This window comes from Vigna unguiculata, chromosome 3, assembly GCF_004118075.2.
Source record: "Vigna unguiculata cultivar IT97K-499-35 chromosome 3, ASM411807v1, whole genome shotgun sequence".
NCBI classification, from domain to species: Eukaryota; Viridiplantae; Streptophyta; class Magnoliopsida; order Fabales; family Fabaceae; genus Vigna; species Vigna unguiculata.
This window is the reverse complement of record NC_040281.1, coordinates 14,249,493-14,263,676: the sequence shown is the minus strand read 5'-3', so window position 1 is coordinate 14,263,676 and position 14,184 is coordinate 14,249,493. Positions and strand designations below refer to the sequence as shown.

At 31.5% G+C, this 14,184-nt stretch overlaps 1 protein-coding gene across 11 annotated transcripts; it reads left to right on the top strand.

Moving 5' to 3' along the window:
* The first annotated feature begins 944 nt into the window (after positions 1-944).
* Positions 945-10,856, top strand: LOC114174980. 11 transcript variants are annotated; one of them, XR_003602793.1, is made up of 8 exons: positions 945-1,122; positions 1,270-1,333; positions 4,306-4,406; positions 6,672-7,182; positions 9,266-9,811; positions 9,907-9,994; positions 10,323-10,400; positions 10,505-10,794. XR_003602793.1 is itself a non-coding variant. In XM_028059722.1 (6 exons), the coding sequence occupies exons 1-2, from the start codon at positions 5,362-5,364 to the stop codon at positions 6,739-6,741; spliced, it is 1,302 nt and encodes a 433-aa protein (XP_027915523.1). In that variant the 5' UTR covers positions 4,414-5,361; the 3' UTR covers positions 6,742-7,228; positions 9,266-9,811; positions 9,907-9,994; positions 10,323-10,400; positions 10,505-10,856. The 11 variants fall into 11 exon arrangements, 6 of the variants coding, with proteins under 6 accessions (XP_027915523.1, XP_027915522.1, XP_027915524.1 ...); XR_003602792.1 differs by lacking the exon at positions 6,672-7,182 and having other exon boundaries at positions 9,744-9,811; XR_003602791.1 differs by lacking the exon at positions 6,672-7,182.
* Positions 10,857-14,184: the final 3,328 nt, after the last annotated feature.

Genomic DNA, 14,184 nt, shown 5'->3' with positions numbered 1-14,184 from the left:
AAAAAGAAAAAGGAGATAAGTAAATAATTTTATAAAAACTTATACAAATAACCATTAATTTTTAAAAATTTAATAAATAATTAAATTATAAAGGGTAAAGTTGGAATTATGAAATGTGGACACAAAAGAGGGAATCCCCTTTATATATAGTTATAGATGTTACCTCATGAACAGTTATAGTAATACTTTTAGAAAATGTTATATAAGTACTTAAAAATGTTACTATAAATATTGTTATTAAGATATTGTAACATTTTTAAATAAATGTTACTATAAATAAATAAATAAATAATTTTCATTTTTTTACCTTAATTGTAAAATTTTAAAATGATAACAATAAATTTATAATTAATTAATTTCATTATAATATTGAAATAGTTAATATTAATTTAAATTTAATATTTTAAAGTAATATTTTAATTTATTTTAAAATAAATTTAAAGTAATATTTTAATTTATTTAATAATAAATTTAAAAACCTTTTCAAATATTTAAATTCTACGTAGTTTTAAATCAATTTTAAATTAATATTTTAATTCATTTAAAGATAAATTTTAAATAATAGCTTTCATATCTCTATAATATCATCACAGGATTTATTAGTCTTAACAACATTTCTTTGTTACATTTCTTAAAAATGTTATCCTATGTATACCTAGTCATACTTTTTAAAAACCGTTACAAGTAACACTTTTAAATAAATATTACGGTAAGTAATTAAGTTTTCACTTTTTTAAATTGTAAGTTTATAAAATATTTTAAAATAATAACAATAAATTTATTAATTAATAAATTTTATTATAACATTAAAATAGTTAAAATTAATTTAAAAATTAATATTATAGAGTAATATTTTAATTTATTTAAAAAAATTAAATTAACATATGACCGGTTGAATTCCTGACAAGTAGTTATCAAAATGTATCGATACATCCTAAGTCCTGACAAGCCAAACTCTCTTGTATCTTTCTTTTCAAACCCTTCTTACTGTTACCAAAATGTCTTTTTAGTGTTGCTCGAAACATCCTCTTCAAACTGTCCTTAGTAGTGCGTGCTCGAGTCATCTTCAACGATCGTTGCTCGTCCTTCGCAATCGGCATTGACTTCCATTTCCATTTTCTGGTATTCACAATCTTCTTCCTATACACCTCTTTCAATTTCGCAAAACCTAATGCATCTTCCAAATTTCTCATATTCTTTTCTTCTAATTTCAATATATCTCTTTATTATTAACAAATTATTGATTCACTATTTTAATTTCGCAATCAGCGCAAATCGGTGAAGCATCACAAAATAGGAGAGATTTGTCTGCATTCTTGAAGATTTTGTGAAGGTTAGTAAATCTCTGCAATCGGTGAAGCTTTCTATGACTTTCTTTGTTGGTGGTTCAGACATTGAGATCTGTCATTGTGAGTACAAAACTATAGATTGCTATTTTGTTGCTTCCCTTTGAGTCTGTACTTGTAGTCGATAGCATGAATTGGTCACCTTATAGTTACAACCTTCAACAACTTGAAATTGTTAACCAGAGGCTGAACCGTCGTTCTTATACAGTCTTAATAGTATGATTCCTATACCCATCAGCTTGGACCTACATAACGATGATGCTAATTTGGAATTAGATGTGGTTTAAGCTGGCAGTATAGTGTTTCAGTTTCTTTTTTAAACTAATCCTCTGTGCAAGCAATGCTGATAGTATTGGGTTTTTACGCTGCACACAAGAATGCATGATTCTGGTGCTGTTTATAGAGTTTTCATATTTTCATTTGACTGTAGATTGCTATGTATCGTAAGTTTTTATAGTCATTTCATTTTTCTCTTTCAAATATGTTCCTATGAAACAATTTTATTTGAACATGTGATTGATGTTTGTGAATCAATTGTGTGCATGTACAGTTCTGTAGTGTATTTGGTCATTTTATAGGGCAGAGGAATGTAAATATCTGCTGCGTTGGAGTTCAATTGGAGTTCAATGAACATACACACGCTTTCCAAGTTTAGACAATTTCAAGAAGAGTGAAACTTGCTTTGTTAGTTCTGAAATATTATCTATTTAGTGCAGGATTGTTAGTTTGGTCATTTATTCCTTTTGTTAGTTGGATTTTATGGATGCTGGATCAATGGATCAATGCTTACAGAACTTGGAATAGATGTATATCATGATTCCATTTATGGGGTCTAAAATATGTGTATGAATCAGTGATCTTAGAATTGTTACTTATTTAAGCACAATTTCTTGCTGAAAATTCATGAAGTGAAGTTGGTTGCCTAAATTCTTTCTTCTTTTTTTCTGAGAGGTGCTAACAATACACTTTTCACCGTTGATCATATTTTTAAAAAATTATGAGTGAAATTCTTTAAAATAGAAATACAAATTGCAAAATTTTGTAATTCAGTAAATTTGTGAAATAGACAAGTTGTGTTTCAAGTATGTAATTTGTTGAATTGCATCAAATTAGATTGAAGATCAGAGAATAGATAATGTTCATCAGTGTATATGATATAGAGAGAGTCAAATCCATCAGGCTTGCTCTAACACTATTAGGCACTTGCATTGTTTTGCTGGTAGAAACGGCCAAACAATGTTATTTCCCCATCTAATGAGACAGAAAAAGAGGTAAGCACAGTCGAATATGTTAATAAATTTTATCATTTCAATTGATAGTTGTACGGATCTCTTTGTACCTACAATAGAATAGGATGGCAGACAGAGGCCAATAAATTATTTGAGATTGAACCCAACAACCCTGAAAATTATGTTTCATTATTCAACATCCTTGTCTCAGCCAAATTGTGGAGTAAAGCCTCAAAAGCCAGAATATTGATGAAAGAGAGAGGAGTTTCTGCTTCTCCTTCTTCGGCACATGGCCCCCCATTCCTAGTCCAAGGCTAAGACTGGTGATGCATGCTTCATCATCCTCCATGGCAGAGAAGGAAGTGTGAGAGAGAAATAGAGAGAGAGAAAGAAAGGGTCAAATATTGAGAAAGTTATTAGGGGGTTGTGAAAGAGGTGATATTAACACTTTTATTATTGGGGTTTGGTGTATCAGTTATTGTTTGCAACACTTTTGTTTTAGAATAAAGAAAGAAAAGAAATGGTGCATGGAGAGTAATTTTGGCAGTACTAAGGAGGACTTGTGCATTAAAAGCAATAATAAAATGGGGGCAATAGGAGTAAAAGCATGCGTTAGAATTCTGACTCCTTTGAGGAAACCAAAATTTCTTAATTACATAAAATGTTTGACTTTTCCATTTTTTAATTCCAACCCTGTTTGAGTCAGTCACCAGGTCCTATCTTTCCCAACACTTTCCTATGATACTTCTCTGTCTGGTCAGATACCTGGCTTCCATAGCCCATCTTTCAATTTTTTTTTCCCTTTTCCATTCATATTATTCTAATATTAACTTTATATAATATTTCATCTAGGGTTACTACAAAAATTGTATTTTTTAAATGTTTTTATTTTTCATTTTCAGTTCCAGTAGCTTTAGAATGAGTAATTATAATAATTACACATCATTACTCTTTACACCACTCCAACAAAACTTGTCACCAAAACCTAAACCGAAAGTAATAAAGAATAGAAACTTACAAGCCTTAATAATACTATTTACAGCTAGGGCAAAATATATTAGTTTTCAAAGTTTCTGATATCACACAGTTTTCATTCCTAAGTAATTAAGAATAAGTTGAAATATAAATCAAGGCTTAATCTTTGATAATTATAGTTTGTGCATACAAAAGGAAACAGAAATGGATATGGAAATAACACTGTAAATATTTAAATTAATTATATTTCGATCTCTTTAGTCTAATGATTTAATTATAGTATATACCATAAAATATTTTTCTCTCAACACTTTAATATAGAGGACTTGTTGGATATGGTCTTTAAACTCTTTTAGGTTCAACAGGGGTTTGGTCAGCCAATATACCAATGTTAGGTTCTTAGCAAAAAAACAAATTCCTCTCAAGAAAATGCCTCGATGAGGTTGCTTGCTTGCACTGTGCATTCATCAAGCAGTTAAAACAATATTAGGGACCTTTTTCTGATTATTCTCTGTATTTTGTGACAAAAATATGCTGATTGCTTCGTTTTTATGATGTTGTGACTAGTAACATGTATGATTTAAGTAATTAGTTTTTGTCAAAAATTATTGCAATTCACGGCACTTATGTGTTCGTTTCTTGGATTTTATTGTTTCGTGACATTTAAACTTGGACCACAAATATGATTTTCTGAGTGATATATTTTTTGGACCATAAAGCTGAAACAATTTCTAATTCAATTATGTCTTTTGCAGCAATTATCTTAACAGTAGCTGAAACAATTATCAAGGAAAATTAATGACAAAACCAGAGTCATGGACAAGAGTTGGATGTGTGAACCAAGATCTTCTGGCAGGTACTTAGATGGTTTAAACAAGTTTCTCAACTTTGCATTTAGTAATACAACACAAGGTGATCAAATTTCATGTCCGTGCAAGAATTGTAATAATTGTTGTTGGAGTAACCAAGCAGAAGTTTATGAACACTTAATTTGTGATGGATTTGATAAAAGATATGATAAATGGATTTTTCATGGGGAAGGTGGATCTTCAAAAGTGGATAAAGAAAAGGCTAATATGCATGATAATTTGGATGAACTTTTAGAGGATACTTTCATGATGCCTGAGTGTGATTTTGATGACATCTTGGATGAAGATGAAGAGTTTGATGTAGAAATGGTGAGGATTTACAATTTAGTACGTGATGTTCGTCAAGAAGCATACCCGGGTTGTAAAAAATTCTCAAAACTATCAATCATTGTTCGTTTACTCCATATTAAGAACCTTTATGGGTGGAGCAATGTATCATTTAGTGCACTACTACTGTTGCTCAAAGAATTGCTTCCTGAAAACTCTTCTTTGCCGGTAACATTCCAAGATTGCAAATACTTAATCAAAGAGTTAGGTTGTAGTTATGAAAAAATCCATGCTTGTCCTAATGACTGTATCCTATTTTGGAAAGAGCATGAGAATGAAGATACATGCCCCAAGTGTGGCGCTTCTAGATATAAAGAGAGAGTGTGTCTAAATCTTAAGAAGAAAGTTTCTTGCAAGGTAGTTTCTCCTCTGGTTCCAGCCAAAGTGTTGAGGTATTTTCCTCTTAAATCGAGGATCAAGAAGTTATATATGTCATCAAAAACTGCTGATTCAATGAAATGGCATGAGAAGGGTCGTACTAATGATGGAAAATTAAGGCATCCTGCAGATTCACTTGCTTAGAAAACTTTTGATTCACTACATCCTGATTTTGCATTGGATCCACGAAACGTGAGGCTTGGGTTAGCAAGTGATGGATTTAATCCATATAAGACAATGAGTAGCAAATATAGTATTTGGCCAGTTGTTCTGATGTCATACAACCTACCTCCATGGGCCTGCATGAAGCAACCTTATTTGATGTTATCTTTACTTATTCCAGGTCCTTCTTCCCCTAAAAGTAGCATAGATGTCTATTTAAAACCTTTAGTTGATGAGCTAAAGGAGTTATGGGAGAAAGGATTTGAAACCTATGATGCCTCTAGTAAGCAATATTTTAATGTTCGAGCTGCATTACTTTGGACTGTGAGTGATTTCCTTGCCTATGTTATGCTATCAGGTTGGCGTACTAGTGAAAAGTTGGCATGCCTTGTGTGTAACTATGATACATGGTCCAAGTACTTGCCAAAAAGTAAAAAGATGTGCTACATGGGTCATCGTAGATTTTTGGACTCCAATCACAAATGGCAGAAAAATAAGAAGTGTTTTGATGGCTATGAAGAATTTAGAGTTGCTCCGATTCCATTATTAGGTTCTACTATATTGGAAAAAATTGGCGAAAAAGAGAATTTATTTGGAAATCCTCAAAAGAGGAAAAGAAATAATGTTGATCCATGGACAAAAAAAAGCATATTATTTGAGTTGCCATATTGGGATACTAATTTGCATCATCACAATCTCGGTGTAATGCACATCAAAAAGAACATTTGTGAAAATGTAATTGGAACAGTGTTGAATGTAGATGGGAAATCAAAGGATCATATCAAAGCTCGCCTTGACTTGGTAAAGATGGGTATAAGGCATGACATTCACCCAATAGAAATAGAACCAAATAAATATTTGTTACCACTTGCACGATTTACTCTTTCATCAAAAGAAAAGGATATCTTTTGTGGCATCTTGAAAGGAGTGAAGCTTCCAGAAAATTATGGGTCTAATATTTCTAATTGTGTTCAACTTGAGCAGCAAAAACTTCTTGGGCTTAAAAGTCATGATTTTCATATTCTGATGCAAGACTTACTTAAAATAGCAGTACGAAGAGTTTTACCAAAAGAAGTTGCAAGAGTTTTAATTAAGTTAAGCTCATTCTTCAAGATTTTATGCTCCAAAGTTATCAATGTTAAATTATTTGAATGTTTGGATGTTGAAATTGCATTGATTCTTTGCGAATTGGAAAGAATTTTCCCTCCATCTTTTTTTGTTATAATGGTTCATCTACCAATACATTTAGCATACGAAGCTAGAATTGCAGGACCCATGCATTACCATTGGATGTATCCAATTGAGAGGTAATTTGATTTATAGTTTTGTGCTTTTGTAGGTTTCTTCTTAATTTGTACTTAAGTTTTATACTTTTATGCTTATAGGTTTCTTCTTAAGTTAAAGAACTATGTGCATAATAGACGTTATCCAGAGGGTTCTACTGCGGCTATATAGCAGATGAATGTTTGACATTTTGTTCAAGGTACTTAGATGACGATATCCAAACAAAATTCAATAAACCAGCAAGGAGTTTAGATGGTCCTATAGGAGATGGAGTCATGACAAGTTTGGATATGAACCTTCCCGCTCATATCATCACATGTTAACCACCATCCATGAACCTACCCGCTCATGGCACAGCATCTCCTGATCCAAGCATAGCATCATTGTCAGTTAAAAACAACACACACAACTCATAACCTGCTGCACAATCACCTGGCGCATCAGCCAGCACCGCCTGGCAAAACAGGTTCAGACTGCCTGGCGCCAACGCCCTCCCAGCGCCACTGTTTGCCCAACACCGCCTGGCGGGGCACTCCCTTGCCGCCAAGCGCCACGCGGTGCATGAGTCTTTTCAGTGATTCCTATCGCCTGACGGTATCAACAAACCGCCAGGTGCCATACTAGTAACTCCCTACTACTGGTTATGACATTCAAAATGGTTGGTTCTGCAATTCTAGAATGCTCTAGAATATACTGCACTCTTGTTTTATCAGAGTTTGTTAGTTTCTAGCCCTATACCTTCCCACGTATAGCTCCTGTACCTAAGCTAAAGACATTTAGGCACTCTTTCATTCCTCTACAACTGTTAATCACCACTCCAGTACCAAGATACTCCATTCACTATCAAAATACCACAGTTTAGGAACATTATCAATCCTCCTCTTATCATACTTATCTCGCGCTATACTGCCATGCATCTTGTCCCACACAATATTGCATAATCACATGCCTTACATTTAAGCTTACAAGTCACCAAAAACACCTAAAGCCCATAATTAATAATCAAAGATATTTAACAACAAATATGCAGAATACTAAGCTTTCAAAATCTGATCCATTAACTAATGTTATCCAATTCTCTTCCTTTCCTTAACACGACTATCAACAACTCATGACGTAGTCATATCATCAACCTCTTTCCCAATCCTATACTTACTTACCTAAGCATATGATTTCGTACTAAGTCCTCCTCAAATTTCTAATAGCACTTATAACCTCTTCTAGTACAACCAACACGAAACACGCCTGTTGTGCCATTGTCCCCGCCGTCGCCTGGCGGCAGGCTAAACACCGCCGGGCGGCAGGCTAAACACCGCCGGGCGGTATATCAGAATCCAGAAACCCTCCAGGTTGCTGAACTCGCGATCTGCCAATCTGTCCAGAATTCAACCTATACTCCACAACCAATATCATACGATGAATCACACCTAATTCACTGACCCAACTTTCTTTGACATTATAGTTTCAAATTCGTACATACCATGAACCCTAATAACTCAATTCTGGTTCTACCTATTCCCACCATCCAACTCTATCCATGTTTAATTAGAAAGGGTATTCCCAAGCACCATTTGACCCCAATACTAACCATGTTACACTACCAATGCATAAACTCACCATCAGAAGTCCCAATGCCCCTGTACAAGACGCAATTCAATAGAAAACGCGAACACAGTCGCACTGCCTAGCGGATATTCAATCCTGCCAGGTGGTTCAATCAACCAGGACCAAAAACCATGCACAAACCAATGAACCGCCTGGCGGCACATGCATACCCGCAAGGCGGTTTCTGGGCAGAACCTAGAAACGCGAAAAACAGCACATACCAGATGAAGGATTCATACACTTATGATCATACAAAGCACAATATGATGAATACGATGAAAACAAGCGAACACAACTCCCCTTACCTGGATTCTTTGCTCCAAATTCGAATTTGTGTGCTTTTGTCTAATCTAATCCCTTCTGTGCCTTTGTTCTCTCTCCCACAATGGTTTACACTCAACTTCTTGGCTCCACACAATCCGAATTCCTCTGGAAAAACTATGCCCAACTCTCACATGAAAATGGCAGTGCTCCCTTCTCTCTCAAGGTTAACTCACCCTTAATTACCACTTAATTCCCTAAAACGAAATTTAATATAAGTTTGGTTTAATAGTTATTCAATACTCCCTCAGAGAATATGTTCAGCCCTCTGGATACCTAAACCCTTTCATGTTCTTGCCGAAGAAAAAATTGGCAAAAAGAAAGTAAGTTAGTTCTTAACCAGGTTTGAACCTACAACCCATCAATCACCATTACAATTTCACAACCAATTCAACCAATTCATATTTGTGATAACTCCTACAAATTCAGAAATCTATCATCACGTTAAGCCTTCAATATATCACTAAACAAAAAAATAATTTAATTAACATTCAAGTGGCACACATAGGACTCAAACCCAAGTCCTCACACATAATCAAAGTACTCTCAACCACTTGAGCTAGTACTTTTCCACGTCATAGTTCCACACATTAATTGCTTTAAATGTTTCTATTACCCTTCATAATTAAATAATTATTTAAATAACTATTTAATTTTCTCGGGTCTTACAACAAGTAGAATTGTTGTATGAACATCTCTATTATTTATACTTAATTTTGTTTGACACTTATAATTCTTTCAAATTAAGTAGATGTGCTTTGATTTTCAGTCAGAGCTTGAGGAGGCCATTACTTTACACCCTAAGGCAGAGGAAAGCACAACTTAGGATGATTTATTTTCCCAAGTCTTGGGTAAAGAGAGACCTAGCTTTGTACGCACATATGGAAAAGGGGTTGCACCTACAGATTTATGGGGAACTAAGTCTACAATTGAAATCCAGAAAATAATAGATGAAGTGAAAAGGAATGCTAGAGTAGAGATGCAAGAGGAGATGCAAGTAAAATTACAAGAACAAGTGGAAGCCATCAAAACTGAAATGTTTACTGGTTTTAAAACATTTTTGGCTCAGTTGCAGACATGCTTTCCAACAGTAGCAATTCCAGAATTTTCTAGCATGTGGAATCCAAATATAAATGAAAGAGATATGAAGCTATGGTTTTATACAACATTTTAGGTCATTGTTTGTTCGCATATTGTAAATATATGCATCCTTGTAAATTTGTTTCATTTTTTCTCTTCATATTTAGGACAAAATTAACTCTCATAGGAAGAAAAAGCGGAAGGAGGAAAAAGCTCAAAGGAAGCATGTTGAAAGGTAAATTCATCACATCTAACATCAATTACTTATGTTTTTAGTTTGTTAATGAATTTTTAAAATTGATGTTAATTATCATTTTATAAATTTTATAGTAAATCAAAAGAATCTAAAGCAAAGAAGGCCAAAGTTTTAAAAGATTTAAATGTGCCCGAGCATCCTCCCACTATGTCTCCCAATATGGTAATTTTTTATTTGTTTCTTTACATATGATAGTAATACTTGTTTCTGCATGTTTTCCCTTTCCCTTATATTCATTTATTCATTTCTTAGTTAATCATTTTCCTTTGCATGTATTGGTCATACTTCAAGACATGATTCATATATATTTAATCATTCTCCCTTCTTGTATTGTTCAGTTTTTAGTGTATTTTCCTGTTGAGATTGAGATTGAATATATTGCTTGATGTGTGTATTGAATATATTGCTTGATGTGTATTAGGGGTTAAGTCATGAATATTTAAACGCACAAATTTTTGTGTTAATTTTAGTTTATGTGTTAAATTCACAGGGTAATCCTTTAAAAGTTATTCACAAACTAGTGGATCCAAGCCTTGAAGGAAGTTATCCAATTGAATCAGTTTTGAAGGTTAAAGCATTGTTTTTCTTTCAATAATAATTTAATACAATACATTCAATTTGATTTTCAAGATGATATAAGCCTATTTATTCTTAATTATGTGTTTTTTACAGACATTGAATGAGTTGAAAGAAAAGACACCACAAAAAGAAAATTTTAGTGGTGCTAAGCTCAAGAAAAGTGGGGAAAAATAAGGACTTTGTCATGGTTGTATACATTGCTTATATTTGCAATTGGTTGAGAACATATTTTCTTATTGTTGCAGACTTTTTTTCTTATATTCACAGACTTTATTGTTGATGCCTAGCAAGTCATGATGCTAGTGCAATTAGGTACTTGTTTGTAGCATTTTATGGAGCATTTTATGGGACAATTTATATAGTCAATATTTGATTTGAGTGGATACAGTATTCAGAAACTGTGGTTGTATTCAAATGAAAGAATTCGAATATTTTTGTGTTTGCATTTCTCTTTTGGGCTATTATGAAGCTTTTTCTTTTGCACAATTCACGTCACGGTCAGGGGCTAGAATGCATTGTGTCAATAAGAAGCCTAAATTGAATTTTACCTAAATATTGTCGTAGGATTGTTTCAATTTTTAAAAAAAGTGTATTATCCTTATTTCTAGATATAGATAAATTAGTAACAATTTTAAAATGTTACAAAAAGACATTCATAACATTTCTTAATTGTTGTAAAATAAGATAATTGGTAACATACATTTAAATGTTACAAAATATATAAGTAACATCCATTAAAATGTTACAAAATATATAAGTAACATTTTCATTAAATGTTAGAAAATGTATTGGTAACATTTTTCAAATGTTACAAAAAAATTAAATTCGCAACATTTTTCAGATGTTAATAAAGATGTTAATTGGTATCATGTTTAGAAATGATACTAATAATACGTAAAAATGTTATTAAAACATTTTGGTAACATGCACTATATAACATGTGTATAAATGTTATCTTTGCAAATAGTAACATTTTTTTAGGCTTTAACAATATTTTTTAAATGTAATCGAAAGCAATATATATGTAGTAGTGTAAATTTGCAAACATTAGTGAAACCTAGTTGATAAAATTTAAAAATATTTTTAAAAGAATATAAAAGGAAAAAAAAATTAAATTAAAATATATTTTAAATGTTTGTTTACTTCAATTTTTTAAATTATATTGAATCTCTTTTTTATACACTAATAAAAGTTATAATATATCATTTGATCAAAGAATAAATAATAAATATAATAATAAAATTTTAACATAGATCTTGTATCTTTTGAACTCCAATATATGTTGAATGGTGATAAAAAAATATTCATGACAATTACATTAAATTTTTATATTGTAGTAAACAAAAATTATTTATACAATTATAGTGAAAAAAATTAAAGTATGATTGTAATGAGCTAAAAAATAACAAATAACTAGATAAAATTTATCGAAATAGTATTCTACGTGATAAAAATATTAAAAAATTAATAAATGTGTGTCTTATAAACAATTTGGAGACTATATTAAAAGAAATCACACAAAGAAAAATAAATGTATAATTAAGGGTATGATAACATGAAAAATATCTTAGAGATCTAAGAAAACTTTTCAAATATCAACATATATACTCAATGGTTGAGAAATAACAAAAAATATTTTAGCGAAACAAAAAAGTTCTTCAAATGAAACAAAAATTAATAATAATAAGTAAAGATTTATTTTTTATATTATCTAGTAAATGAAAAGTTTATGCTATTAAGCACTTAAATTGAGAATATTAAACATTCTCATGTGAAAGAAAAATATACAATAAATAAAAATATTAAAAAATAATAGAAATATTTAAATGTTAGACATATTTTTTTTAATTGACATACATCATTTTAAATATATATATATATATATATATATATATATATATATATATAGGGTTACTTAATTAATTGTGAATATTTTAATAATTTAAACGATGATGGAGATATGACGGGGACGGCGGAGATATGTACATCGACATCCCTATCCCTATACCCAATTGAAAAAATCGGGGATTTCCCATACCCATACCCATACCCAGTCAATGCGGGGATTCTCCGTCAAAACGGGGACGAGTTCGGACAATACCCACGAGGACGGATTTATTTGCCATCTCTATTTATGAGCAAACCCTTATTAGAGACCAAGACACTTCCTCCTTAAATATTAATGTACAATGGATCTAAATTTATATCACATTGAATGAGTGCCCCTTTCAAAAGTTTAATTTCAGTTGTACTCCTCTTTAAAATGTTAACAAAATATTAATGTATATTTAATTTTATATTCAATAAATAGTTATTGATTTTGTAGGTGTTTTGAGTACCGGCAAATTTTTCATTCTCATGAATTTTGTGTATATAAAATTATCTATGTATGTACGTTCTCACAGATATAATTACCTATGATCTAATTATTTACGAAATAAGTTTCGTAGGTAATTTGTAAATAACATCAATTTAGCTACGAAAATTTTTCATATTTTACAAATTTTGGACGTAGATAATAACCAAATTCATTAATCCGTACCAAATTTCTTCTTCTTCTTCTTTTTCTTCTCCTTCTTCTACTTACATTGAGTGATCATGATGCAAAAAAAATCCATGAACATATCCTTCATTGATGGCGCAGGTTCGAAAATGCGTCGCTAGCTAGATTGAACCCGTGCGAACATAAAGGGGTTGAATCTGTCTTGTCAATATGGATGTGGCTCGATAAACCCACGAGATTGGGTTATCCATGATATAAAAGAGTTTTATGGTTCTTCGAAACCCTTGAGAGAGCACAACGAGACCAGATTTGGGGATTTTCATTGTTAGGGTTTCAAAATCTCATAATTGAGATTTCACACAATTAGAGTTCATGGAACCAAGGGACCTCAATCATAAACTAACATAACTCTGATACCAATTGCTTTTTTATAAAACATAAAAAAACAATAAACCCTATAGATAATTAAACAGTTCCCAATACCTGAAAGAATTAAATACGGAAACATACCTGGATTGGTCATTGGGAACAATAGATAATAAATTTTGGTATCTAATCTTCCAACCGTAAATAATACGGAAGCGTACTTCTTGATTTTCTCTTCTGATAGGGAAAAAGAAGAAAGAGAGAAGAACATAATAATATTATACGTGTTCCCAGATAGGGACCATAACCTATGATATGAAGCTCCGACACGGTGTTGGAGCCACGCTTCCTTGAGTCGAAAGCACACCGGACACGGACACCCGTCGGAAGCGCGTACGACGAGGTGTTGGACACTGATATTTTTGGGTCGGACACGGTCTTCCTTCTGAACGCACGGAGAAAAGGGAAAAATGGGTGTTGATCTTACCGTTGCACTTGCCGTTGCAGAAAATAGGGTTATCAGAGAAGGAAAACATAATATAAATTTAATAATAATTATTTTATTTAATCAATTTGTTATATAAATTTAATAATAATTATTTTATTTAATCAATTTGTTATATAAATTTAATAATAATTATTTTATTTAATTAATTTGTTTGGATTTCACGGATTCCAAAGAATTCTCTTCCGTCACATCTCATCATTTAACTTCTTTCTCAATATAATTATTTTATTTAAGGAAATTTTAATATGTTTAATTAGTATATAATATATTATATTATAATTAATTTTAATTTACGATATCTTTTATTTTTTATATTTAAATAATTTAATTTCTATTGCATTAATTTATATATAATTATATAATTAATATATTTTATAATATATATGTGTCTCATAT

Excerpts from the sequence above, each read along its gene's own strand:
- LOC114174980 (XM_028059719.1), top strand. The coding sequence starts at position 5,362 with ATGAGTAGCAAATATAGTATTTGGCCAGTTGTTCTGATGTCATACAAC. Across the intron at positions 6,594-9,265 it reads TGGATGTATCCAATTGAGAG|TCAGAGCTTGAGGAGGCCAT; the intron begins GTAATTTGATTT and ends TTTGATTTTCAG.